At 40.7% G+C, this 27,913-nt stretch overlaps 1 protein-coding gene and 2 long non-coding RNA genes across 4 annotated transcripts in view; 2 read left to right on the forward strand and 1 right to left on the reverse strand.

Moving 5' to 3' along the window:
* Positions 1-1,630, forward strand: part of LOC137621160 (uncharacterized) — an 89,850-nt gene extending 88,220 nt beyond the window's left edge. Inside the window, exon 3 of the long non-coding RNA XR_011040140.1 lies at positions 490-1,630. This is a non-coding gene — a long non-coding RNA (uncharacterized lncRNA). The remainder of the gene's footprint in view (positions 1-489) is intronic.
* Positions 1,631-17,151: 15,521 nt separating this feature from the next.
* LOC137620695 (uncharacterized) lies at positions 17,152-21,800 on the forward strand. The gene is made up of 4 exons (XM_068351041.1): positions 17,152-17,311; positions 18,622-18,782; positions 18,913-20,574; positions 21,030-21,800. Exons 2-4 carry the CDS (start codon positions 18,642-18,644, stop codon positions 21,324-21,326), a joined length of 2,100 nt encoding a protein of 699 aa, XP_068207142.1. The 5' UTR covers positions 17,152-17,311; positions 18,622-18,641; the 3' UTR covers positions 21,327-21,800.
* Positions 21,801-25,875: 4,075 nt separating this feature from the next.
* LOC137621161 (uncharacterized) overlaps positions 25,876-27,913 on the reverse strand; it is a 52,932-nt gene continuing 50,894 nt past the window's right edge. For both annotated transcript variants that reach the window (XR_011040141.1, XR_011040142.1), the window contains exon 3: positions 25,876-27,495. This is a non-coding gene — a long non-coding RNA (uncharacterized lncRNA). The remainder of the gene's footprint in view (positions 27,496-27,913) is intronic.

Raw genomic sequence — 27,913 nt, forward strand, 5'->3', positions numbered from 1 at the left:
GAAATAGGAATGAATGGCGAGCAATTGTGACACAGTTCCGGTAGGCCCTGCTGCTTCCTCTGGTGCCTTGGATGACTGCGGAGGTAGGAGCAGTAGGGGATTCAGCGTCATGAAGCTTCATCTGTGGTGGATAATGAGGGAGGGTGGGCTGTGGCACCCTAGCAGTACCAGCCGAACTTGGTTGAGTCCCTTGTCGGGCTGGGAGGAACGTAGAGAGTAGAGTTTCCCTTTTTGTTTTTATTTCATTTGTATATGTCGGCCACCCCCCCAAAATTGGGGGAAGTCCCTTGTTATATGTACCTATATATGAATGTTGCGGACATGTCTAGCTTGTTATTTCCACTATTCTGTATTGTATTAGAATATTTTGAATTTTTAGTAGATCATACAGAATATTTTACTGAAAGTATAGTCTTGATATTGAAGTGCACGGTAAAATATTTGAATAAGTCTGATATAACGTACAATTAACATCTTTTATTTTTTCAGACTAGAATCTTCAAATGAAAAGGAAATTTCGCCTCTTACTCAAAACGGGAAGTTAAAGCAAGTATTGTGAGACATTCTTAATGACATCAAGATGAAGATCAGTGGCAAGTAATCTGGGATTTACCACAGAATCGATTCCAGAAAGATTGAGGAAGACAAAATGATCAATTTTTTTAATTTGAAATCTCAAAAGATTGTCACCAACTGTAGCAGCCACTTTATCATCTTGTTGGAATACTTTTATGAGAAATAATACAAATATCTTCGAAATGCTCAATTGAGTTTTCCAATTTTAGAGGGTTGTATGTTACAATTGTCCCTCCATTTATATCCCATAGGTTCAGTAGCAATCACTTATTAAAGATAGGAAAATGAGATAAGTTATAGTAAAGTATTCAATGGAAATTTTTACATATTACCAGATTATTTTAAGTTTATCAAAGTTTCTTTATTTTTACACGTTATTAAAAGCTATTAATTTTACTCAGCCTAGCATCAAGTCTTTTATTAGCTCTTAATCCTTATAAAGGCAGTGCATATAAAGCTAATTTTAGTTAGTTTTTAATTCTATGTATCATTTTGGTGAAAGATACATGTGATGCTATTTTTATAATAAATTCTGAAAGTCCCAATTTTAACATGAAAATTAAGTCCATATATACGTTTATGAGCTTCTTTAACTTTCTAATCAAAATTCAGATTGCAAGTTCCTAATTATTATTTAATATTTAACAATCAATTGTTTGCTTAGTTGCTTGCAAACTATTTGGGGAATGCTAGACTGAATCCTAATGGATTCCTATTACCTCTTAGAATAATTAACCAGAATTATTATAGGTAATAGTAAATGTTACAGGTTTATATTATGTATTATTGTAAATGTTTTTGAAAAAGGAGGAAATTTAACATTAACATCCAATTAAGACCAACCAATGTAAATGAGGAAAGACTTCATCCTCAGAAATTTTCTGCTCATGTTTTGAATTTTCATTAACTAGCTGTTAAATGTCAATTTCCTCTGGACCTCTTAACATACTTCTAGATTGTACCACTTTTAGAATTGTGTAAAGTACTGTAAACAAGCTATTTAAATGTGTGACTAAAGGGAAATTGATATTAATCATTCTTACTAGCAACTGATTCAAATTCATTCTACAATCTGTATTTATTCCGTAACTGAAATACAAACCACGCTATTTACGCGGGGTAATTACTTCGGCGTAGCTGAATGACGAGCCATTAGAATTTTAACGAGGGTTTACTACCCCACCACTAGTTAGCGCGAGGTAGGGAGGGGTAGCTTGCTACCCCCCCCCCCCCCCTCTCACACACTAATGAGTGCTTCACTTTACTTTTGGCTCGGGTAGAAAACAGACCTGTCTGCTCTCTCCCTCGCTTTGACTGCTATTAATCTGTTTTGCTTTTTCTTCCTCAGTGTGTGTTTGAAGTTGGCCTCTATTATTGAATATGCGTACGTGTCCTGGACTACCTGGCCGCCCTTGTGGGACTTTTATGTCTGCGTTCGACACTGATCCCCACACCTTGTGTCCTTATTGTAGGGGCCAACGGTGTGATAGTGGTAACGTATGTATTGAATGTAGGGAGTGGTCTACCTCGCAGTGCGAGAGGTTTGCCCGGCGCCGGAAGAAAAAGTCTAAAAGGGATATTTCTCCTTCAGAGGCTTCTTTGAAGAGAGAAAATTCCAAGACTACTTCTTCCGTAGCCCTTTCCTCCTCCGAAGCTCCCACTCGAATGGTCTCTTGCGAGAGGACAGCGATTGGTAGCGTAGATCGTATTGCTGTTGACCTATCCTGGGGTGCGGGAGAGGTAGTTGCCTCCCATAGCGAGGCAGCTGCCCCTCCTCCCCCGGAGGAGGATATGAATATTGATTTGTCTGTTAATAACAATGATTTATTACAGCTTTGGCCTTCCTTGGGGCTTCAGGGTTCGCCCTCCAGGGAAGCCCTGTTTGACATGATCAAACTAGGTGCAGCTGTTAAACAATCGCCAACTACAGCAGGGATAGATCCTCTGTCTGTCGTTGACGTTGTTCTAACGGAGGTATCGGGTGGGTCTAGTCAAACTCCTGTGCCTGTTGTTGCTGAGGTAACTGAAGGCTTAGTTTCCCCTTCCGAACATTCTTCGAGGCAGGAACTAAGTCCTATGGTCTCTCCTGCCGGTGATTCTCCCCCTCGGAGGAGTTCACTTACAGACACTCATCTGCGGAGGCCCTACGATGGTCAGCTCGCTGATTCCACAGCCCCTTCGCCGTAGAGGTCTTCCTTCTCCTCACAAGGGAGTTAGGAGGTGCCTCTTCAGCACGTTGTCCCCGCTGTCCTCTGAGGAGGAGACAACTCGCCGTTCACCGATCCGACTAGCTACCAGCTTAGACTTCTCCGGAGATCGTTCGCGATCCCCTTCGGAGGAAGGTCGTCCTTCGGGACCCTGTGACCAGTCTTCCTCCAGACCTGCTGACCTGCCGTCACCCTTTGAAGATGCTGATGCGCAGTACGCGCCGTCTAAACCTGTCATTGCACAGGCACCGGTCCCTTCGGGGCATAAGGGAATTGAGCGCAAATCTGGGCCTCATACCCTTAAACGCCAGGTTAAACCTGCGCGCCCTCATGCTGCTGCTGCCGTTCCAGACTTAGCGCCACAGCGCTCACCCGCGCGCATCTGTTCCTGTTACGCGCCAGGGTTGCCCTGCGCGCCCACAACCTGCTGCGCCCCAGCACCCACCAGCAGTTCCTGACCTAGCGTGCCAGCGCTCACCTGCGCACACGCGCCCACCGGTTCCTGTCACGTGGCGCGCAGTCCAAGAGGCACCTAGGTTAGCGCACAGGCGCTCACAGGTACCTCTAGCCTCTCAGCACCCTTCTGGAGTTAGGCGTGAGGCACGCCCATCACGCACAGTTCCTGATACAGCGCACACGCACTCGCCAACGCGCTTCTACAACTAAGCGCGCAGTCCAGGAGGTGCCTAAGTTAGCGCACGGGCGCTCACAGGTACCACTGGACTCTTCATCCAGACTGCGTAATCCTGTATGCGCTCCTCTAGTCGTGCGCGATGTTCCAGATGCGCGCGAGACGCCTCATGTAACTCAACAGCGCACACCTGTGAGCCCTAATCCGATCGTGCCCTGCGCGCCCACGATCCCCTACGCACCCAGCGCGCCCCGGTCTCCTCAGGTTAACATACCTGCACAGACTGCTCAGCGCTCACCTACGCGCAGACCCACCCTCGCGCTATCACGAGGCTGCGCAATTGCGCCCTCGCCCATTACTTCCAGATATGCGCCCATGCGCTACTGGTCACTCGCGCCCGACAGTACCGCATCAGGTTACTGCTCGCCCTCGCATCCAGCCTTCAACCCCTCCTCATGATCTAGCTCCTGCGCGCCACACGGTTTCGCAATCTCCTATGCGCGCTCGCGCCCACGCGCCACCAACCTCACACGCGCGCGCCTGCGAAATTCCTATTGCTCACGATCCTTTCGCGCTCGACCCAGGACAGGGCTCATCGCGCGACCTTCAGCGCGATCGTCCTCAGGCTGACAGGTCATCATCTCATTCCCCTCTCCGCAAGCGCAGAACAGCGCACTTGCCGGAGGAGGGGCGGTTCCTGGACAGGTCTAAGGACACTCTTATTTCAGCTTCTCTTCAGGCGAACCCTCGTTTGTCGACCCCTCCAAGTGATCGAACGATCCCCTTCCCTCCAGAAGGAGTGTCTGACAGTGCGACTGTCAGCCAGCAGCCCTGGTTCGGGACCCTGGTCAGAGCTCTTATGCAGGCTATGAAGCCTGTGCTCTCTGACTTAGGTCACAAATCAGTGGCAGCTGCCTTCCCCCTGAAGAGGAAGAGAGGAGTCCCCTCCGTGGAAACATCTCTGAGGGCTATCCTGTCTCTTCGCAAATCCTTGTGCAAGGCTCCTTCAGGGTTATCGCGTACAGTTCATAGCTTCTCTACCTCCCCTGACAGCGAATCCAGTGTCATTGAACGCCCTTACTATGGGATCAGTAAGAGGGCAGGCCCTCCGGGCAAAAGTCCAGATCATGTTGAAGAGGGACGCTCTCCAAGAGGTAGTGGACGGGTCGCCAGGCTTCTACAGTCGACTGTTTCTTGTAAAGAAGGCGTCTGGAGACTGGAGATCAGTCATCGACCTCTCAACCCTGAACGGGTTTGTCAAACAGACTCCGTTCAGTATGGAGACCGCAGACACGGTCAGATTTGCAGTGAGACCACAAGACTTCATGTGTACACTGGACCTGAAGGACGCGTACTTCCATATCCCAGTCCATCCATCTTCAAGGAAGTACTTAAGATTTTGCCCAGACGACAAGATCTACCAGTTCAATGTGCTGTGTTTCGGTCTCTCCACAGCCCCTCAGGTGTTCACCAGAGTGTTCACTCTATCATCTTGGGCTCACAGGATCGGCATCCGTCTCTTTCGTTATCTGGACGACTGGTTAAACCAAGCGGACTCGGAGGCAACCCTTCTTCGCCACTGAGATAAGCTTCTTGAACTTTGCCAGGATCTAGGGATCATGGTAAATCTCTAGAAGTCCTCTCTGCAGCCCTCTCAAAAACTGGTATACCTAGGTATGTTCATAGACACCAATCTCCACAAAGCCTTCCCATCAGACGACAGGATAGCAAGGCTGAGGAAGGTCGCAAGGCCTTTCCTCAATCGAGAAGTATTTCCAGCCCAAACATGGTTACGTCTCCTCGGCCACCTCTCCTCCCTGGCCCGTCTGGTTCCCAACGGTCGCCTCAGAATGAGATCTCTTCAGTGGTGACTCGAGTCCCGGTGGAATCAAGGACACGATTCCCAAGACACTTTGATCCCTGTGGGTCATGCGGAACAGACAGACCTCCAGTGGTGGGTGCTAGACGAGAACCTACGAAAGGGAGTGGATCTTCTCGTTCTTCCCCCGGATTTGATGATGTTCTCGGACGCATCAAAAAGAGGGTGGGGGGCCCACGTTCTGACCCACAGGACCTCAGGCCTGTGGTCAGAATCAGAAAAGTACCTTCACATAAACCTGCTAGAAATGAAGGCCGTGTTCCTGGCACTTCAGAAGTTCCACTAAGTCATGGCGGGCCACTCTGTAGTGGTGATGAGCGACAACACCACGGTGGTGGCTTATATCAACAAGCTGGGAGGTACCTTTTCAGAACAACTATCCCATCTTGCAGTAGAGATTCTGAGATGGTCCGAAGTCCACTCGATCACACTAGCGGCTCGCTTCATTCCAGGCAGAAGGAATGTGCTCGCCGACAGTATGAGCAGAGCGATGCACATAGTGAGTACCGAGTGGTCTTTGGATCCTCAAGTAGCCAACAAAGTCCTGACTTTGTGGGGTTCCCCGACTGTGGATCTGTTCGCTACAGCGTTGAACTTCAAGCTCCCGCTGTACTGCTCCCCAGTTCCGAACCCCAAGGCTCTCTGGCAAGATGCCTTCCAACAATGGTGGGACAACATCGATTTGTACGCCTTTCCCCCGTTCTGTCTGATGAGGAGGGTGCTCAACAAGACCAGAATATCGGTCAATCTATCAATGACCCTGATAGCTCCGCTTTGGCATCACGCAGAATGATTCCCGGACCTTCTGCAACTCCCTACGGAGATTCCGAGAGAACTCCCTCCACATCACGAGCTACTCAAACAACCACACGCCAACATCTTCCACAAAGCCGTAGCTTCGCTTTGGCTTCACGCCTGGAGACTATCCAGCATCCCCTCACTGAGAGAGGTTTTTCGCAACAAGTTGCGAATAGGATGTCTGGACACCTGCGCAAGTCATCCGCAGGGGTCTACTAGGCGAAGTGGCGAGTCTTCTGTGGTTGGTATTGTGAAAGGGGTATCTCTCCACTCGATGCCACTATTCCAGCAATAGCGGAGTTCCTCGTGTATTTGCGGGAGGAAATGTGCCTTTCAGTCTCGGCAGTGAAAAGCTATCGCTCAGCCTTAAGTCTTGCCTTCAGGCTTAAAGGAGTGGACATTTCTTCCTCGCTGGAACTTTCCCTTCTCATACAAAGTTATGAACTTACCTGCCCTCAGTCGGAAGTGAGACCTCCTCCATGAGACGTGGTTCGAGTTCTCAGGTCTCTGAAGAGACCTCCATACGAACCATTACGCCAGGCTCCAGATCGCCACCCTACCTGGAAGACTGTGTTCCTGCTAGCGTTGGCCTCGGCCAAGTAAGTCAGCGAATTGCATGGTCTCTCGTACGACATCGCCCTTTCAAGGGGATGGGGGGAGGTAACGTTCAGGTTCGTCCCTGAGTTTGTTGCCAAGACTCGGAATCCGGGAGTGCCGGAGCCTCGGTTCGACTCTTTCCAGGTTTCGAGTCTTCGTTCTGTAACAGATGACCCAGACCATCTCCTACTGTGCCCAGTAAGGAGTCTGAGGTTGTATCTTGAAAGAACAGCTGCAGTTCGTTCCCAGGTGCAAGCCTTGTTTGTGAGCACTGGGAAAACGAAGAGGAGGGTCACCAGGAATACTATCTCGGCCTGGATGCGCAAGGTAATACACCTGGCCTTGAATCCTGACCCTTCTCAGTCACGTCGCCCTAGAGCGCATGATGTCAGGGGCATAGCTACGTCCCTGGCCTTCAAGGAAAATTATTCAGTGGCGCAGGTCCTATAAGCTGGGGTGTGGAAGCGTCAGACCACATTCACGGCCCACTACCTGCAAGACGTGACACACAGGAGGCTCGATACGTTCTCTATCGGCCCTGTGGTGGCTGCACAACAGCTGGTCTAACCTCAGGCTCCTTTATGGACAAGTAGCAGAAGGTTGAGGGCATTGTTACCCGGTTTTAGTCTGCATGAATGAAAAGATCTGTCTGGCCCTTATTCTTTTCTTCATCCTCTCCTCCCTTGGAGAAAGCAGCATCCTGGGTTCTCTGCACAGCTGACCTCAAACCACTGCAGGTAAACCATGCTTCCTTGTGTTCTTAGTATTAATTGTAATACTGTCATGGTATTGGGAGAGTCCTAGCCTAGAATTCCATCTGAAGAACTCCATGTCAACTTCCTAGGACGAGTTACTTCTTCACCTTCGCACAGCTTATGTAGGCCACAGCAGTTTCACAGCATGCTAGCGAGGCGCAGGGACGCCTTATTTCCTGAGTACTTACACACTCGAATATGGAGTCCCCGGGCAAAGCCAAAGCCAGTGTGGCAGGGATTTACCGCCCTTCCTAAGGGTTGAGTCACCCCATGTAAATAGCGTGGTTTGTATTTCAGTTACGGAACAAATGACAGATTCGTAGATAATTTGTATTTTTCCTAACTATACAAACCTTAGCTATTTACACACATTTGCCCGCCAGCCCTGTCCCCCGGGATAAGTCCTACCTCTAAGCAAAGTGAAGCATTAACTAGTGTGTGTAATTGGGGGGGGGGGGGGGGGGTTAGCAAGCTACCCCTCCCTACCCCCCGCTAACTAGCGGTGGGGTAGTAAACCCTCGTTATAATTCTAATGGCTCGTCATTCAGGTACGCCGAAGTAATCACCCCATGTAAGTAGCTAAGGTTTGTATAGTTAGGAAGAATACAAATTATCTACAAATTTGTCATATTACATGCATATACCAAGGCACTTTAATTTTGGGGGGTAGCCGACATCAACAAAGAAACAAAAACAAAAAGGGGACCTCTACTCTCTAACGTTCCTCCCAGCCTAACAAAGGACTCGACCGAGTTCAGCTGGTACTGCTAGGGTGCCAACACCCCACCCTCCCCCGTTATCCACCACAGATGAAGCTTCATAAAGCTGAATCCCCTACTGCTGCTACCTCCGCAGTCATCTAAGGCATCGGAGGAAGCAGCAGGGCCTACCGGAACTGCGTCACAATCGCTCGCCCTTCATTCCTATTTCTAGCACGCTCTCTTGCCTCTCACATCTATCCTCCTATCACCCAGAGCTTTCTTCACTCCATCCATCCACCCAAACCTTGGCCTTCCTCTTGTACTTCTCCCTTCAACTCTTGCATTCATCACCTTCTTTAGCAGACAGCCATTTTCCATTCTCTCAACATGGCCAAACCACCTCAACACATTCATATCCACTCTAGCTGCTAACGCATTTCTTACACCCGTTCTCACCCTCACCACTTCGTTCCTAACCCTATCTACTCGAGATACACCAGCCATACTCCTTAGACACTTCATCTCAAACACATTCAATTTCTGTCTCTCCATCACTTTCATTCCCCACAACTCCGATCCATACATCACAGTTGGTACAATCACTTTCTCATATAGAACTCTCTTTACTTTCATGCCCAACCCTCTATTTTTTACTACTCCCTTAACTGCCCCCAACACTTTGCAACCTTCGTTCACTCACGTACATCTGCTTCCACTCCACCATTTGCTGCAACAACAGACCCCAAGTACTTAAAACTGATCCACCTACTCAAGTAACTCTCCATTCAACATGACATTCAACCTTGCACCACCTTCCCTTCTCCTACATCTCATAACCCTACTCTTATCCACATTAACTCTCAACTTCCTTCTCTCACACACCTTTCCAAATTCTGTCACTAGTCGGTCAAGCTTCTCTTCTGTGTCTGCAACCAGTACAGTATCATCCGCAAACAACAACTGATTTACCTCCCATTCATGGTCATTCTCGTCTACCAATTTTAATCCTCGTCCAAGCACTCGAGCATCACCTCTCTCACCACTCCATCAACATGAGAGTTAAACAACCACGGTGACATCACACATCCCTGTCTCAGCCCCACTCTCACCGGAAACCAATCACTCACTTCATTTCCTATTCTAATACATGCTTTACTACTTTTGTAAAAACTTTTCACTGCTTGCAACGACCTTCCACCAACTCCATATAACCTCATCACATTCCACATTGCTTCCCTGTCAACTCTATCATATGCTCTCTCCAAATCCATAACCGCAACATACACCTCCTTACCTTTTGCTAAATATTTCTCGCATATCTGCCTAACTGTAAAAATCTGATTCATACAACCCCTACCTCTTCTAAAACCACCCTGTACTTCTAAGATTGCATTCTCTGTTTTATCCTTAATCCTATTAATCATTACTCTACCACACTTTTCCAACTGCACTCAACAAACTAATACCTCTTGAATTACAACACTCATGCACATCTCCCTTACCCTTATATAGTTTCAAAACATTAGAGTGACAAAATTGCTATTACAAGGACAAAAATCTACTGTCTACTGGTCTTGAGCTTTGCTTATTCTTTATACATAAGATGGTATTAACTTCCTTGTTCTCGTGCCTAGAAAATAGCCAGTATAGTTGATAATGCAATTGACTTTTGATTGATTGATTTGATGTTTTCTGAGTTATGGTAGTCTTAAGAGAAGGAAACAGTCAATGGAGTAGTTTTAAATCAACGTTCATGAAATATTTGTTAAAGTAGATATTCTAGGAGTGGTTTTAATGTAAAACTTCAAGATTATTCATGAAAGGCTTAAATGAGTAGTTACTCCTAATGAAAGGTTGTAAGATTAATATTTTGTAAAGAAAAGCTCACAGTGGGATTTTGATATGTATGTTAAACCAAAGGATTGTGGAATTGCACATGAGGCCCTGCTACGAGGGAAAAATAATTGTTGCAATTAATTGTTCAGGACAATGGAAGAAATAACTACCTTTAGGGGAGATCAAAGGAAAAAATTATGGGTTTCTTAAAACAATTTGGTGAATGACTGCGAGATTCTTTTGTAATGTAATACTTTGAAGGAGTATTTTTATTTAGTACTTTTAAAATTATAACATTTACAGATTTAGAGGGTAACATTGTGGTTTAAAGTTTGAATTGTAATAGAAATGTAGATTGGAGCTAGTAAACCTATCATATGTGGTTGTATAGTTAGAATTGTTTTACAAATTAGAAAATAACTGCATATAAATAACATGTGAATTGAAAATGGTAATTAAGGAATATCAAATACTTAAAACCAGTGGCTTTTTATATACAGTAAATACTAAACTTTGTTATTTACACTTATTAGATATAAGTATTAATCTTTAAAACTTAGAGATGCTTGTTCAACTCATAACTGTACATTGGTTAGAATAATTATTCAAGTATTTTGTGAATAATAGGTGCTACTTACTATTGTCAATTCATTTAGAAAAATGGGTATGGATTAAAATACTTGAAGATACAAGAGTAAGGGTCCTGAATAATAATTTATGGTACAAAGTTACATACCAGTGCTAATTGTATGACTACATATATCAAATAAGTAAAAGTAGATTTTCTAGCATTTGGATGTCACTGGTTAGTAATATGGCCATTACCGACTATTTTAGTCATGTTCTGTATTCCTTATAGTATAAAAGCTGGAAAGGGTACATTCATGATGTGGATTACAAGATAAGATTTTTGAATAGCTCATAGAATCAACTTCATTCTTAACAAATGATATGTCTTGAGCTATCCTAAGGTTTAACCCCTTCGCCTCGATGTCAGTATACATCAAAACATGCCTGGTAATACAAATGGTGACATCGGGATAATGTCATCATTATTATTATAATTTTTATAAGCTACGAAAGAGTATAGTACATGGCTGTATATCACACAAGTTCACACTAGAGGAAATTTCACTGAAAGAGCTCCTCTCCCAAATGTTAGCCCCCTCCTCACCCCGTCTTCACCCAACCAACAAAGTTTTTTGGGATTCTAACCTTTATTTCTGAATATGTAAGAGCTATTGTCTTTATATTACCATGAAATAATCACATCCCACACACTAACCAATAACGACGTTCCCTACCTTACGCATTACTCGACCCCCCTAATTTGGAGACTCGTCCTGCCACCAACCAATATACTTGCGATTCTAGTCCTTATTCATGATTATATAAGGTCTATTTTAGTGTATTCACATCTAACCTCATCACCAACCAAATATACTTGTGATTTCAGTCTTTATTCATGATTATGTAAGGTCTATTTTATTGTTTTTCTATGTTGTCAGTGTTCAAATCACTATGACTGTAAGTTCCACCCATGAAACGAAAACTTACCATTACCAGTCAAGGAAATAGTTGACAGAGGACGAGATTTATCCTTTTTTATTTTATTAATTTTTTTCTCTACCATTTCTACAAAATATCATCTTCATGTTTTATATATTTCATATTAGTATTGTTCGTTCTTTTTAACGAGTAAAGTTAGCCTATTGTGATTATTTCCATTTCGTTTCTATGTAGTATTCGTCGTGTTCTTACATGCGCAGTCTACGGTATTTCCAAGCTCGTGAAATACCCAAAACGAATTGTCCAGTTCATAGCGACAGTGGCATGTAAGGTAGAATGACAATTAAATGAACTAACCTTATGTGTATGTATGCGCGCGCTCTGTTTTTTTCATTATATTTCTGTATAATTTAAATTCCATAATTACTGTCTAGTAGTTTTATATCTTTTGACGGCTATTTATCATGGAATTATTACGGAGTAACAGTCGCTTCGATAAATGTAATTTTTTTTTTTTTTTTTTATACACAAATCACAGTGCTTTACCGTACCTTATAACTATAAATTATCAAGTACTTTGTGTCAAAATATATAAATAGATATTTCCATTACATTTCTGTACAACGTAAAGTTTGTTATTACTAGTTGTTTTATATCTTTTGAGGGCTATTTATTGTGGAATTATAACAATGTCACTTCGATAAATATAAAGTTAGTTTTTTTTTTTTTAATACACAAAATGACAATGCTCTACCATTATTTAGAGATACATACATACTTATAAAAAGGCAATTCCCCCAATTTTTTTTTGGGGGGGTGAGGTAGCCGACATCAAACAAATGAAACAAAAAAGGGGACACCTCTCTACGTTCCTCCCAGCCTGACAAGGGACTCAACCGAGTTTGATTGGTGGTACTGCTAGGGTGCCACAGCCCACCCTCCCCCGTTATCCACCACAGATGAAGCTTCATAACGCTGAATCCCCTACTGCTGCTACCTCCGCGGTCATCCAAGGCACCGGAGGAAGCAGCAGGGCCTACCGGAACTGTCACAATCGCTCACCATTCATTCCTGTTTCTAGCACGCTCTCTTGCATCTCTCACATCTATCCTTTCACCCAGTTTTTTCTTCACTCCATCCATCCACCCATACCTTGGCCTTCCTCTTGTACTTCTCCCATCAACTCTTGCATTCATCACTTTCTTTAGAAGAGAGCCATTTCCATTCTCTCATACATGGCCAAACCACCTCAACACATTCATATCTACTCTAGCTGCTAACTTATTTCTTACACCCGTTCTCACCCTCACTACTTCGTTCCTAACCCTATCTACTCGAGATACACCAGCCATACTCCATAGACACTTCATCTCAAACACATTCAATTTCTGTCTCTCCGTCACTTTCATTCCCCACAACCGATCCATACATCACAGTTGGTACAATCACTTTCTCATACAGAACTCTACATTCATGCCCAACCATCTATTGTTTACTACTCCCTTAACTTCCCCCAACACTTTGCATCCTTCATTCACTCTCTGACGTACATCTGCTTCCACTCCACCATTTGCTGCAACAACAGACCCCAAGTACTTGAAACTGATCTACCTACTCAAGTAACTCTCCATTCAACATAACATTCAACCTTGCACCACCTTCCCTTCTCGTACATCTCATAACCTTACTCTTACCCACATTAACTCTCAACTTCCTTCTCTCACACACCCTTCCAAATTCTGTCACTAATCGGCCAAGCTTCTCTTCCTCGTCTGCAACCAGTACAGTATCATCCGCAAATAACAACTGATTTACCTCCCATTCATGGTCATTCTCGTCTACCAGTTTCAATCCTTGTACAAGCACTCGAGCATCCACCTCTCTCACCACTGCATCAACATACAAGTTAAACAACCACGGTGACATCACCCATCTCTGTCTCTGCCCCACTCACCGGAAACCAATCGCTCACTTCATTTCCTATCCTAACACATGCTTTACTACCTTTGTAGAAACTTTTCACTGCTTGCAACAACCTTCCACCAACTCCATATAACATCACATTCCACATTGCTTCCCTATCAACTCTATCATACTTTCTCCAGATCCATAAATGCAACATACACCACCTTACCTTTTGCTAAATATTTCTCGCGTATCTGCCTAATTGTAAAATTCTGATTCATACAACCCTGTACTTCTAAGATTGCATTCTCTGTTTTATCCTTAATCCTATTAATCAGCACTCTACCATACACTTTTCCAACTACACTCACACTCGTGCACATCTCCCTTTCCCTTATATAGTGGTAATTACATAATTTTTTTTTTCTAAATTCTGTAATCACTTGCCAATGAATGGAAAAGAATTTGGGTTGTTTAGAGTTGAATGCAATGGAGAATAAAGCAAACATTTGAAAAAATTATTCTGTAATGAGCAGTACATACATATACCAAGGCACTTCCCCCAATTTTGGGAGGTAGCCGACATCAACTAATGAAACAAACAAAAAAGGGGACCTCTACTTTCTACATTCCTCCAGCCTAACAAGAGACTCAACTGAGTTCAGCTGGTATTGCTAGGGTACCACAGCCCACCCTCCCACATTATCCACCACAGATGAAGCTTCATAATGCTGAATCCCCTACTGCTGCTACCTCCGCGGTCATCTAAGGCATCAGAGGAAGCAGCAGGGCCTATCGGAAATGCGTCACAATCGCTCGCCATTCATTCCTATTTTTAGCACGCTCTCTTGCCTCTCTCACATCTATCCTCCTATCACCCAGAGCTTTCTTCACTCCATCCATCCACTCAAACCTTGGCCTTCTTCTTGTACTTCTCCCATCAACTTGCATTCATCACCTTCTTTAGCAGACAGCCATTTTCCATTCTCTCAACATGGCCAAACCACTTCAACACATTCATATCCACTCTAGCTGCTAACTCATTTCTTACACCCGTTCTCACTCTCACCACTTCGTTCCTAACCCTATCTACACGAGATACACCAGCCATACTCCTTAGACACTTCATCTCAAACACATTCAATTTCTGTCTCTCCGTCACTTTCATTCCCCACAACGCCGATCCATACATCACAGTCGGTACAATCACTTTCTCTTATAGAACTCTCTATACATTCATGCCCAACCCTCTATTTTTTACTACTCCCTTAACTGCCCCCAACACTGCAACCTTCATTCACTCTCTTGAAGTACATCTGCTTCCACTCCACCATTTGCTGCAACAACAGACCTCAAGTACTTAAAACTGATCTACTTCCTCAAGTAACTCTCCATTCAACATGACATTCAACCTTGCACCACCTTCCCTTCTCGTACATCTCATAAGCTTACTCTTACCCACATTAACTCAACTTTCTTCTCTCACACACACTTCCAAATTCTGTCACTAATCGGCCAAACTTCTCTTCTGTGTCTGCAACCAGTACAGTATCATCCGCAAACAACAACTAATTTACCTCCCATTCATGGTCATTCTTGTCTACCAGTTTTAATCCTTGTCCAAGCACTTGAGCATTCACCTCTCTCACCACTCCATCAACATACAAGTTAAACAACCACGGTGACATCACACATCCCTGTCTCAGCCCCACTCTCACCGGAAACCAATCGCTCACTTCATTTCCTATCCTAACACATGCTTTACTACCTTTGTAGAAACTTTTCACTGCTTGCAACAACTTTCCACCAACTCCATATAACCTCATCACATTCCACATTGCTTCCCTATCAACTTTATCATACGCTTTCTCCAGATCCATAAACGCAACACACACCTCCTTACCTTTTGCTAAATATTTCTCGCATATCTGCCTTATTGTAAAAATCTGATTCATACAACCCCTACCTCTTCTAAAACCATCCTGTATTTCTAAGATTGCATTCTCTGTTTTATCCTTGATACTATTAATCATTACTCAACCATACACTTTTCCAACTACGCTTAAACTAATACCTTTTGAATTACAACACTCATGCACATCTCCCTTACCCTTATATAGTGGTACAATACATGCACAAACCCAATCTACTGGTACCATTGACAAAACAAAACGCTTGTTAAACAATCTCACCAACCACTCAGTACAGTCACACCCCCTTCCTTCAACATCTCAGGTCTCACACCATCCATACCAGATGCTTTTCCTACTCTCGTTTCATCTAGTGCTCTCCTCACTTCATGTATTGTAATATCTCTCATTCTCATCTCCCATCACTGGCACCTCAACACCTGCAACAGAAATTATATCTGCCTCCCTATTATCCTCAACATTCAGTAAACTTTCAAAATATTCTGCCCATCTTTTCCTTGCCTCCTCTCCTTTTAACAACCTCCCATATCCATCTTTCACTGTCTCTTCAATTCTTGAGCCAGCCTTCCTTACTCTCTTCACTTCTTTCCAAAACTACTACTTATTCTCTTCATATGAATGACCCAGATAAACATGGAAACGTAGCTTATGTGATAAGAGAGCGAGTTTATGCGATGATGGTAAATCTCATGTAGAGCTACATAAGCTAATCCATGGCATCGTAGCAAAAGGGTTAATTCTTAATATTCCCTGTGGAAAATGTTGAGGCCCCTAGAATTTGTTCATTTCTTGAAACGATAGAAATTTAATACTAGTCATACATGAGAGATTGAATTTTAACCTTTGTTTAGTAGACTATTTCCAAAAGTCTAATTTGATTTATGCAAGCTCACTTTGATTGTAATATTGATACTAGTAGTAACGTTAGAAACTGTTTGCTTTATAAATCAAATGAGGCATTTCTAGGACTAGTTTAATGAGCAAAAGTTTTTCAGAGACAAGCTTATTCATTCAAGATTCATCTTTACGTAATTTAAATTTAAAAAGTTAACGAAATCTTAGGCTTTATTATGATAGATATTAGGAAATAACATTCTTCTTGCTAAATCCTAGGATTGCTTAACTTTAGATGTTATTTCTTTTATGAATGAAGTTGATTTTTATCTATTCAGATATCTTGTATTCAATATCAGGAATGAAATTGTTCCAGCTGACTGTAATGAACCTAGAAATTGACTAGTATAGAGTACTGACATCAAAATGTTGGGCCATATACATTTACTAAATTTGTAGTAATTCCATTAGCACTGGTATTTTGTTTTTTGTCATGAATTATCAATTCAGGGCCCTAGCTCTTGTATCTTTAAGTATTTCTCTTAAATATATTTTTAGTATGCTTTGTAAAAATGTTAATCCTCATTAAACCGATGTTAAACTTCATTAAGATATATTTACCATTATTAAAAATTATAAAATCTTAAGAATTCTGAAATAAAATGTATAGGTGTTCAAGTTTTTTTTATTCATTGTCCCTGATGTACAAAATGAAAACCTGGAATAAAAAAAAAATGAAAATATACGCAAGTTTTCTCCCTACATTATACCTCTATGACAGTGTTCTCCCTAGGGGGCCCCCTATCCCTTCTAGTACCAGCAAATGCCTTCTTCCCCCACAAAAAATGGGCCAAAGAGCTCGTGAAATAGTCCTCGCTCTTAACTAGGTTATTAAAGAGCTCGTGAAATAGTCCTCGCTCTTAACTAGGTTATTAACCATTTAGACTGTTATTGATTCTCCATGTACAGTTAGTTCACACCCCTTATAGGGTGATGTGGTCACGACCCGGACACGGTCTCGACTCGGACAGTCTTAATAACCAATCAGCGATCGAGCCTAGGATGACGTCAGAGCCATGACGTATGAGGGAGGGCGGTCCTAACTAGACGCCATTTGCAAACCTGCCCGCCAACGCTTCGCTTGTAAACAAGGTAAGAATTTCAATTTTAAGGGGTCGTGATCTTAATTTTCGGCATCAGGATATATTGTGCCATGACCATGAATAAGGCGTGATCAAGTTGTGATAAGTTTTGTTGTGTAATATAGCCATATTGGCATAAAATCAGTGATAATACGGAGTGGCTAAACAACAATGGAGTGGCTTGGGGTGCCCGCTAAATAAATTTATGGTGTGGTCTCGACTCGGACGATTTTTGATGGTTCATGCAAATTAAGTGTACTGGAAAAACCACTTAAAAAGTGAATGATTGCATAGTTCTTACAACTATAATGTACCATATGTGAGATAAAGCCATGGAAAAGGCTGGAAATGGGTGTTTGCCACGGCTAAATATCGAGTGATTTTTCGAAGTGTTTTATTGATGGAATTGAATTATTTTTAGCATTAATATGTGCCCCCATTAGTGTTTACTTTTCCAAATTGAAATATTTAACCTAGGCCAATTGTTTATATTTTTTACGAATTTTTAAAAAAATTATGTGCGTGGTCTCAATTCGGACAATGTGCACATGCTGTCCGAGTCGAGACCACGGAGGTATAAGAAGCAATAAATTTTTTTTTTTTAAATGACTCTGTCAATCACTCTCATTTTAACCTAAAACCAATATTAATACTATATATTAACTCTTATAAAATTATTGATGGTTTAAAATAATTAAATATGGGTGATTGCCTAAGTCAAACATAGAGTCAGTTTTGAGCTTTTTTTTTTTGTGCAAATTTATTTTTTTTAGAATTAATATGTGCCCCCCAATAGTGTTTAGTCTTCCAAATTGAAATTTTTAACCTAGGCCAATTTTTTAATTTTTAAGAATTTTTTTAAAAAGCAAGGTCCGTGGTCTCGACTCGGACAGGTTTGTCCGGGTCGAGACCACGGAGGTATAAGAAGCAATAAATTTTTTTTTTTTAAATGACTCTGTCAATCACTCTCATTTTAACCTAAAACCAATATTAATACTATATATTAACTCTTATAAAATTATTGATGGTTTAAAATAATTAAATATGGGTGATTGCCTAAGTCAAACATAGAGTCAGTTTTGAGCTTTTTTTTTTTGTGCAAATTTATTTTTTTTAGAATTAATATGTGCCCCCCAATAGTGTTTAGTCTTCCAAATTGAAATATTTAACCTAGGCCAATTTTTTAATTTTTAAGAATTTTTTTAAAAAGCAAGGTCCGTGGTCTCGACTCGGACAGGTTTGGTCAGGCAATAGAATTTTAACATGGAACAAATATTTATTAGCCTAGCCTATGTCTCTAATGCCATTTATCTCTTTCAGATCCTTCGTGACTCCCAACCATGCCTCGCAACTACATGCCAAAGAACATCCTAACCACGGATAGGACCAATTTAGAGAAGGCATTCTACCACCGCCTAGAGACTGGTTGTAGCATCCGTACTGCGTGCAACCTTTTTGGAGTTAAAGTTTCGACTCTTGGGGTAAGCTTGAATAAATCTAAGCCCTCTTAAATTCTATGTGTAGCCTAGGCTAAGAACTTTAGGCTAGCCTAGGCTAGCCTACCCTATCGGGCCTATGCTCCCCACTTTAACCATTGTTTTATTTTTTCAGGATGCTTTCACTCGGTCCAAAGCGGAGAGTGATGGGAAGACGTTTGTGCCTAAGCATCAGAACGTCAAAAAGGTTTTCACCGATGCGCAGGAAACCTTGATCGAGGAATACTCTATCAAGATCGCGCGGATGTTCTATGGCCTGCCAACGAGAGCTTTCAGGAGGATGATCCTGAAGTATGCAGAGGCTGTTGGCAGCCCGTCTATTCCTGATGCCTGGAAGAGGGAAGGTATGGCCACCCGTGACTGGTATTACGGGTATATGTTCCGTCATCCAAGGCTTGCATTGAAGGCTCCGGAGGGCATGTCACTTTCGCGCGCGATGGCTTTCAACCGCGTAAACGTTGAAGTCTTCTTCAAGGCTTACGTGGAAGCTGTCGAGCGACACAGTTTCATGCCAGCCAGGATCTTCAACTTGGATGAGAGTGGCTTGTCCACTGTGATGAAGCCATGTAAGGTTGTTTGCGAGAGAGGTCGTCCTGTTGCTTCGCAGGTTGCTCGGGAGAGAGGCAATCATATGACTTTCGTGGGGATTGTTAATGCTGCAGGGCATGGTTTCCCTCCAGTGTTTATCATCGCACGAAAGAAGATGAATGCTGATTTTCAGAGAGGGACTACTCCTGGAACCACAGTGCTCTTGCAGGCTAACGGTTGGATGGACCATGAGCGTTTCGTGCAGACACTCGAGCATCTCCATAAGGTGTCTTATTCTTCAGTGGAGAATAAGATACTGCTGATAATGGACAATGCCGAGTGTCACATGAGCATTCATGTGGTTGAGTATGCGATACGGCATGGCATCGTAATTGTCACGCTGCCACCTCATACTACAGCCAAACTCCAGCCATTAGATGTAAGTGTCTTTGGCCCCTTCAAGTCTGTCCTGCGATCCATTCAGGACGATTTTAAACTTTCAAACCCTCACGTGCCCATCACAGAACATATGTTGCCAGAGATGGCGTGCAAGGCCTGGGACAAGGTTTGTAATGTCACCAACATCACCAATGGGTTTCGTGCTACTGGCATCTTTCCCATCAACCGCAACATCTTTCCAGATGATGCGTTTGCTGGGGCAGAAGTCACAGAGCAGGCCCCTCCTGATGATGATGATGATTTGCCAGAAACTGTTGCCGCACCCTTGACGCCAGTTCCATCGGAGCCTGACCAACCTCAGCCTGGACCATCTGGAATAGGTAGGATGTCACCAGCTTCAGCGTCTAGGGCTAACTCTCCTGAAGCAGCACTCCAACCTCAGCAGACTCCAACTCCAACACCTTCATCTCCTCCAATTCCCGACGTCACTCCCGAAGCTGTGCAGCCCTACCCGAAGGCTCGTCCCCGCCCTGCTGCTAGAGGGCGCAAGAAGATCCGCGCCTGCATCCTGACTGAGGATGAGGAGGCTCTTAGCCAGCTGCGGGACAAGGAGGAGAAGAAAGCAGCCAGAGAGGAGAAGAAGCGGAGGTTGCAGGAGAAGAAGAGAGGGCAGGAGGCACGACAGGCGGTTAAGAAGAAGAGGTCTGAGCCAGTTGAGGAGAGCAGTAGTGATGAGGAGGCTGTCGACAATCCTGCACTCTGTGACGACTCATCTGAATATTCAGATGAGGTTGCAGAGGAGCTTGAGTTTGATGCTGCCTCCTATCCATTCGTCCAGAAGGAGCCAGAGGTGAGGGACTTTTTTTTAATAGCCTATTTCAAAATCTGTAGCCTAGCCTAGGCTAGATTATGTTCATCTATTGCATAAGTAGCCTAGGCTAGGCTAAGTCTAGAAGAAAATTTCTATTTAATTGTCAAATTCCATAGGCTAGGCTATTCATTCTTTTTTTTCATATTTCAAAATCTGTAGCCTAGGCTATCCTAGCCTAGATTAGGTTATGTTCATCTAGCCTATTGCATAGGCTAAGTAGCCTAGCCCAAGTCTAGAAGAAAATTTCTATTTAATTGTCAAATTTAGTAGCCGAGCTGAATGGCTTGGTTTTAAAGCCAAATTCCTTAGAAAATTTCTATTTAATTGTCAAATTTAGTAGCCGAGCTGAATGGCTTGGTTTTAAAGCCAAATTCCTTATTCATTAATTCCATAGGCTAGGCTATTAATTCTTTTTTTTCATTTTTTTCCCCCAGGTGGGTGACTTTGTCCTGATCCAGCTTCTCTTCCAGGGGAAGAAGTCTGAGGAGCTTGTCCACTTTGTGGGCAAGGTCATTTCCCTGGAGGAAGACGGGCAGCAGCTGCAGGTGGACTTCCTCAGGATAAGGTCGCCCTTGCTGAAGGACACCTTCCACTTCCCAGACATCGGGGATGTCGACAGTGTCGACCGCAGCAGTGTGTTGGGGGTCCTTACAGTCAGCACGGGGACCACCCAACGACAAGCGAACCTCATAAAGGTCCTCCCTCCCTTGAGGGACTTTAACATGCATTAGCATTACTTTAAAGTCATTAGTTTTAAGTCATTCACTTCAAGATTCATTAGTTTTAAGTCATTCACTTTATCATGCATTAGTTTTAAGTCATTCACTTTAACGTACATTAGTTTCAAGTCATTCAGTTTCCCATTTTTTTTTAATATATATATTTTTGTATTAAATTGAGATTTTGCTACCAATTGTTTTATTCCACCTTTCAGGGTCATGTTCTGGATGTTTTTACTAAGAACAAATATAAAATAATTCTTAAAGTGTCATTTTGGTGGACCAAAACATCCGTCCGGGTTGAGACCACAAACCAGTCCGGGTCGTGACCACGCGGTCTCGACCCGGACTGAGATTTTTGGATTTTAAAAATGGCTGTAAAACCCAAAATATAATATCTACAGATATGAAACTCATAGCATAAGATGGGGCATTGGTTACACTTTCTTTTGAGCACAAAATCTCTCCTTTAGCTCAATAACTTTTTTTTTTATGAATATTATTCATTTTACTGTCCGGGTCGTGAACACATCACCCTACCACTGGTGGTTGAGAGCAGTTCCACAAGTTTTATGATAGTATAACTAAGTCAAAATGACCTTGCTGCCTCATTTCATTTTGGACCAAAGTGTACTTACATTAAGTAGCTTCTTCCCTGACTGGAGCCATGATAATAATGGGGTTATTATTTTCATTACTTCATATTACTAAAAAGCCTCTTGAATTTTATTTAATCTTAAGGATTTAAATTTTAGATACAAAATTAAATCAAAATATGTAATTGAAGCTTCCCATGATCACAATATGAACAAATTTGTTACTTTTATTGTAGAAGATTAAATGTCAAACATGAGACAGGTTTTAGTGTTGTCAATTAGTTGTATAATGGAAATACAAACACTGCAGTCAATGACATATGTACGAAATTAATGAAAACTTATTTTCTGAAAGCTTTAAATGGCCTAGATTCAAAGAAAAGATATGTTAGTCATGCATTATCCTCATATGACCAAAAAAAAAAGGCTCTTAGGCGAGTCTCCCTTCATCTAATATGTTGCATGGAATGATAGTCACATTTTCTTTGTTTATCAGGCTTATTTTGGTCTTTTTTGAATAACTGTTAGTGCACTTGAATCTTGGCATTCAAGGTTACATATTTCATGATTGTGTAAGTAGTGCTTTCTCTAATAGATAAAATTATTATTAAATAAGGATGAAAAGGAAAGCCCACCAAGGCCATCCCCTGTCCCACCTAGTAACCAGGAACCTGATGCAAAGTTTTCTTCTGAGGAAGCAATGTTACTAGGCCCTTGAATGCTTACCTTGTCCCTTTTTTTTTTTATTGATAATTTTACACACAATGATATCAGGATTGTAATTTAAAGACTTCAGTCAGGAATAGTTGGGAGCTCTCCTGAAGCTAAATGGTAAAACATTTATGCAATTATTTACATTACTATATGGCAGTTTCCATCGATTATAGATCCAAGTTAAATCTTTAATGAAACATGAAATTATACACTTAGACAAGAAAAAATAAGTATTTCTGGAATGCAAAATAAAAAATCTAAAATAACTAAGTCATTTTCAGGCCTTTGTTACAATTTCAGAACGATCTATTACTACAGACACCTGAAGCTCACTGAAAAGCAGACAAGATTCACAAATGCCAAGGTGCCTCTCTGGTCTTGTCCCATTTTATACGTATGATTGAGTCGGGTAAAAGAGAAGAGACATGCAAGGCTACTGCCCTGACCATCTTTGCTACTCCTCCCAGCAGACAGTCAGATCGGACCGAAGTACGCATTCACCTTACACATGGACACCTAAATCACTTTAGCTGTGTAATAAGTGCTCAAATATAAACCCTACAAAAAGCTATGCTGGAAAGTGAGTAACTTGAAACACTATAAAGTTAATGACATTATTTAACAAAACTAACCTTCACAAAATAGCTTTCTTTTTACAAGCACACAGTACTATAAAACATATGCTTCATATTAAATATTTGCCTACAGTTTGAGGTAGATTTAAGTTTCAATTTAAAGATCATAAAATTCATAATAATAATACTTCTCAAAACATGGGTAAGTCTTATACACCTATAGAATTAAATAAAGTCAACCCCACTAAATACTATCCTCAGCTTATACCATCTTCAGTTTATAATTCCTTCCAAAAATATACTATCCTCAGCAAATAAACCGTTAATATACTACCATCATCTTATAATTATCTACAATACACTCCTTATATTTGTTTACTATACTATTTTCAGCTCATAATCTCTTACTATACTATTACGAGCATATATTCCCTGACTAAGGTATCTTCGGCCAATAATCAAAGATAACTCTTTATCATACATGTAATGATCAAACTATTTTTAGTCATGAAAACAATTTGAAACTCCAAATTTTTCTCCTTAACAGAATTTACTTTAACTCAACCCCAAGTCTTTTTAAGTTACCAGATTGAACTCAGAACGAGAGACAGACAGACGGAGATCACATTTGCCAAGGATGATAGTCGCTACTGAAAACCAACCCAAGGTGAACTGATATCAAATAAAAGATGACTTTAGTATTATTCGGAACACGACCGTCTCTGAGCTCTTAAATATCTTTAAATGTAAGGTAGTTGAAAAAAGTACCAATGAAGGTAAATATATCTTGATATCAAATACCAAGCAGTTCCCCAAAATAATGACATTTAATAATGATGAATTTATTACGTGCTCTAATACAAAATAAAAATAACTACAATCGTTTTCATGACAGAGAAACACAGAACCAGGAATTATCGCTTATAGACTGTACAAGTTAATTATTGTTAGAAAAATGTATGCTATTAAAGAGGGAAGCATCAAACTCAAATCTCTCTTAGCAAAAAGACAAATTATAATCAATCATTTACTTCTTGGAGATTTTATAAACAGAGAAATTTTTTCCTTAGATATATCTAGTTCAGCTGATCACAATTAATACCTCAACTCTAAAATTAAGAAAAGAATTTGCTCTAAAGTTTTTTTTATATAAATTCATATAAAAAAGTTAAATCCACATACAATACATAGTTACCTCAGAAAACCTATAATATTTAGGCATATAATAAAACTTCAAGACTTCTTTTGCTCTAATAGATTTTTAAGATAAGGGTTATTTCAAAAATTTAAAACAGCTAATCTTTTTATGTTCTGCTTATAAAGGCTGAGCACTCTACACTCTAGGAATACCCTTTTTTGAAGAAATTATAGTTTGAAGCTTTCCATTGGCATAATTGACTGGATGTTGTACTTGCTAAATGAATAGCAGATATATTTCCCCTTTTCACATACATCATTCTTCATAGGCTATGCTACATAAAATACTGTACAATGCATAACAAACCCTAATTCTACACGAAAATCTGCAATCCTAATTCATATTCTCTACATCAAAAAGCTGTAACTAAAATCCTGTCTAAATTCTTTAAAGAAAGACTGAAAAATAATTGACATCCCTTGTCCACCTTAGGACATGATCTATTGAGGGGAAATAGGCAAAAGAACGACCTCACTTCTCCATAAGAATCTCACACCAATCACTCAATACTAGCATAACCTTCCCTTATTCTTTGCAGTGGGATTCATAACACTTTCATAGCACAAAGTCCGAACATCCAATATTTGCAAATTCACATCACAATTAAATCAAACACTGATATCAATGATAATTTACTGGATTTTAATCCTTTTCCTATTTTGATGCAAGAGAATAACCCTCTTTAAGAGAGTGAAAGTGGCTTAAAAAACAATTGATCTTATTGCCGTAAACCATATAGATACACATTGAAGTAAAATTTATAAGAACTTTAACAGCAAGATAAAAGAATGAAGACAGGAGAGGAGGTGGTAAAGTTGAAGACTACAGTAGGGCCTAAAGGAACGCTGCCAAGACTGTTGAGTAACGCCTACAGAGAATCCTATGAGATGCACTGATGGCACTATCCTCTTCTGGTTTTTGAGAGGGTGAGGTGCGAGTTACCCTATTGCACTGCATCGTGGAACAAAATTGTAACAGTAACCAATTTCCCATATTTTATTTTCAAGACTTTTGCAGCACCATCAATCATTTAAACAAATTTTATAATTCTCAATTCAATACTCAAGCTACTCTAATTCTGATAACCCATTATGAGCAAACAACTAAACCAATGGTACCCTAAGTGTGTGGGCACAGTAATAATTACTTACAAGGTTAGTAGTTGGTACAGTACTTTGTTTTTAGCAAGATTAAAATTTTAAGAGAACGAAATACAAAACGTTTAATATTGAACTTGAACATTTTAAATTTACCCTCTTTCAATATGACAATTTGTAAATTTCTCAGTACTAATAATGAGTGGGGTTTGTTATTACTTTACTTTCTAAACTATCCAAGTTCTGAGTGTGAAGTATTTTAATCATTTTAATTCTAATCAAGTTCATGCTAATTTCAAATAGGATAAATTGATACCAGTTGTCTAATAATAATAATAATAATAATAATAAAAAAAACTGGTCGAAAGCCAAGGAAATCTAACAAAAGCTAAAATGGCTACACAAAAAAAGTCAGGTATGAGACTACCCACGATCTAGTGTATAATCTAATATTCTTACAATTTCTGTACATTATCAAGAGATCTAACCATAAAATAGCTAAGGGAATAAAAAAAAGGAGTAGTATGGGAACTAACAAAATTTTGAGTATGATATTCCAACTATTGTGAATTGCGCAGGTTTAAAATACCTAATATGTCTCTTACAATGCTATACATTTTCCTCAGGGAAGGATACTGTTTGAAGACAGGACTATTTCTGCACATCAGTATTGCATCAACCAAAATAGCTACTAAGAAATTAATGCACCTTTAAAACAGGTTATGAGAATATGTAAACAAAGTAATTTTATGGAAATGGAACTATCATAAATAAAAAATCTTTGCCACAAATCCAGGAAACCACTTAAAACACACAAACCTGGCGAAATTCTTTGTCAACGGTTTATAAACCTATTCTTCACACAAAATCAGTTTTCACACCTTTTAAACAAAAGAATCACACAAACGCCTGGACAGCTTTTGCATCACCTAGATATTCAAAAACTTATTACACAATTAATCTAAAAATGATTAAAGTGTTATTTATCCCTCCTTCATGTCATAGGCACAAATGACATGAAACAAGAAACAAACTGGAATTTATGAACCGAGCTGTGCACCTTTTCAGAGAGCCCAGGTATCTTGTCATAATAAAAAGCTCTAAGATGTAAGACTTCAAAATGACCCTCTTGCCAAATTCCTTGAAAAACTTACGTTAATTACACTTATCATTAATCTTTAACATTTTAATTATACTTGAAGTTTCTTATGGAAAATTTGGAAATACCAGTTACCATCAATAACACATTAACTTCAAAAAGAGCAGAAACATGTCTGGAGTACATTAAATCACAATCCTTTTATATTAGATATACTTTGCACTACTTACATGACACAGTTCATAACAAATTTGATGTTTTTGTCATTGACACAAGTGTATGTAACTTTGCTATAAAAGAAAATGACAACACCAAAACTGGTACAATTGACATAATAACCTCCTACAATGTAAGCTTCTTAAACCTTCTGAAATATCTGATTTACATAAGATTATTTATAACAAATTATAAAATCTAATTAATCATTACAAACTTCAAGAATTTGAGGCTTTTGGGAAAACCAATAATGGCATGGCCGCCATAATTTTTCATGACTTTAGCTGTCAGGATAAAACCTGAACTGACAAGACAGCTGGATCAATAAACAGACTTAAGTCCAAAATGTTTACCAGTACAAGTTATCGGCCTTTGACAAGTAAAATATATTCAAGTTAACTAACACATTGAGCTACAGCTCTCAAGACACCAGTAAAAGAATGAACAAGTTCTGTACATAAGGAATAAAATAACAGTCTAAAAAAGCAAGTGAATAATCTAGTTAAGACCAGGATTTACCTCATGGACTCTTTAGCCATTTTTGTGGTGAGGAATAAAATGGCAAATGCTGATGATCAAAAAGGAGGGGGCCAGTGGGAGACTTACCAGCCATATGAGGTGTCAGTTTTTTGCATAACATTTCCATTTTTGGGATATGGATGGATCAAGGATGGGGAGTGGGAGATCTGAAATTGGAGCTGAGAAATTATTTTGAATAAAAGAGAATGTCTTCATAATTAAAAATTATTGGGAAATGTGTACAAAATCTCCCTCTACTTTTAACAATTAGCATGTTAATCTTCAAGGTATATCCATGTAGCACCCCACCTTCCTCCCCACATATATATAAAAAAAAAAAAAAAAAAAGAGAGAGAGAGAGAGAGAGAGAGAGAGAGAGAGAGAGAGAGAGAGAGAGAGAGAGAGAGAGAGAGAGAGAGAGAGAGAGAGAGAGAGAGATGAATTTGACTAAGATTTAAGAATTATTCAAACATTGAAGAATAAGAAATACAAGATACTATATTATCCCTTATCTTTAACATATAAATCAAAAGAAGTATTCTAGTTTGTTTTCATACTTAAAAACAGAATCACTGTATAAAAGAG

Source organism: Palaemon carinicauda, chromosome 27 (genome assembly GCF_036898095.1).
Source record: "Palaemon carinicauda isolate YSFRI2023 chromosome 27, ASM3689809v2, whole genome shotgun sequence".
NCBI lineage: Eukaryota > Metazoa > Arthropoda > Malacostraca > Decapoda > Palaemonidae > Palaemon > Palaemon carinicauda.

Bases quoted from the DNA above. Each gene is read 5' to 3' on its own strand.
- LOC137620695 (XM_068351041.1), top strand. From the start codon at position 18,642: ATGCCTCGCAACTACATGCCAAAGAACATCCTAACCACGGATAGGACC. The intron at 18,783-18,912 runs GTAAGCTTGAAT...TTATTTTTTCAG, and splicing joins TTAAAGTTTCGACTCTTGGG to GATGCTTTCACTCGGTCCAA. The intron at 20,575-21,029 runs GTGAGGGACTTT...TTTTTCCCCCAG, and splicing joins TCGTCCAGAAGGAGCCAGAG to GTGGGTGACTTTGTCCTGAT.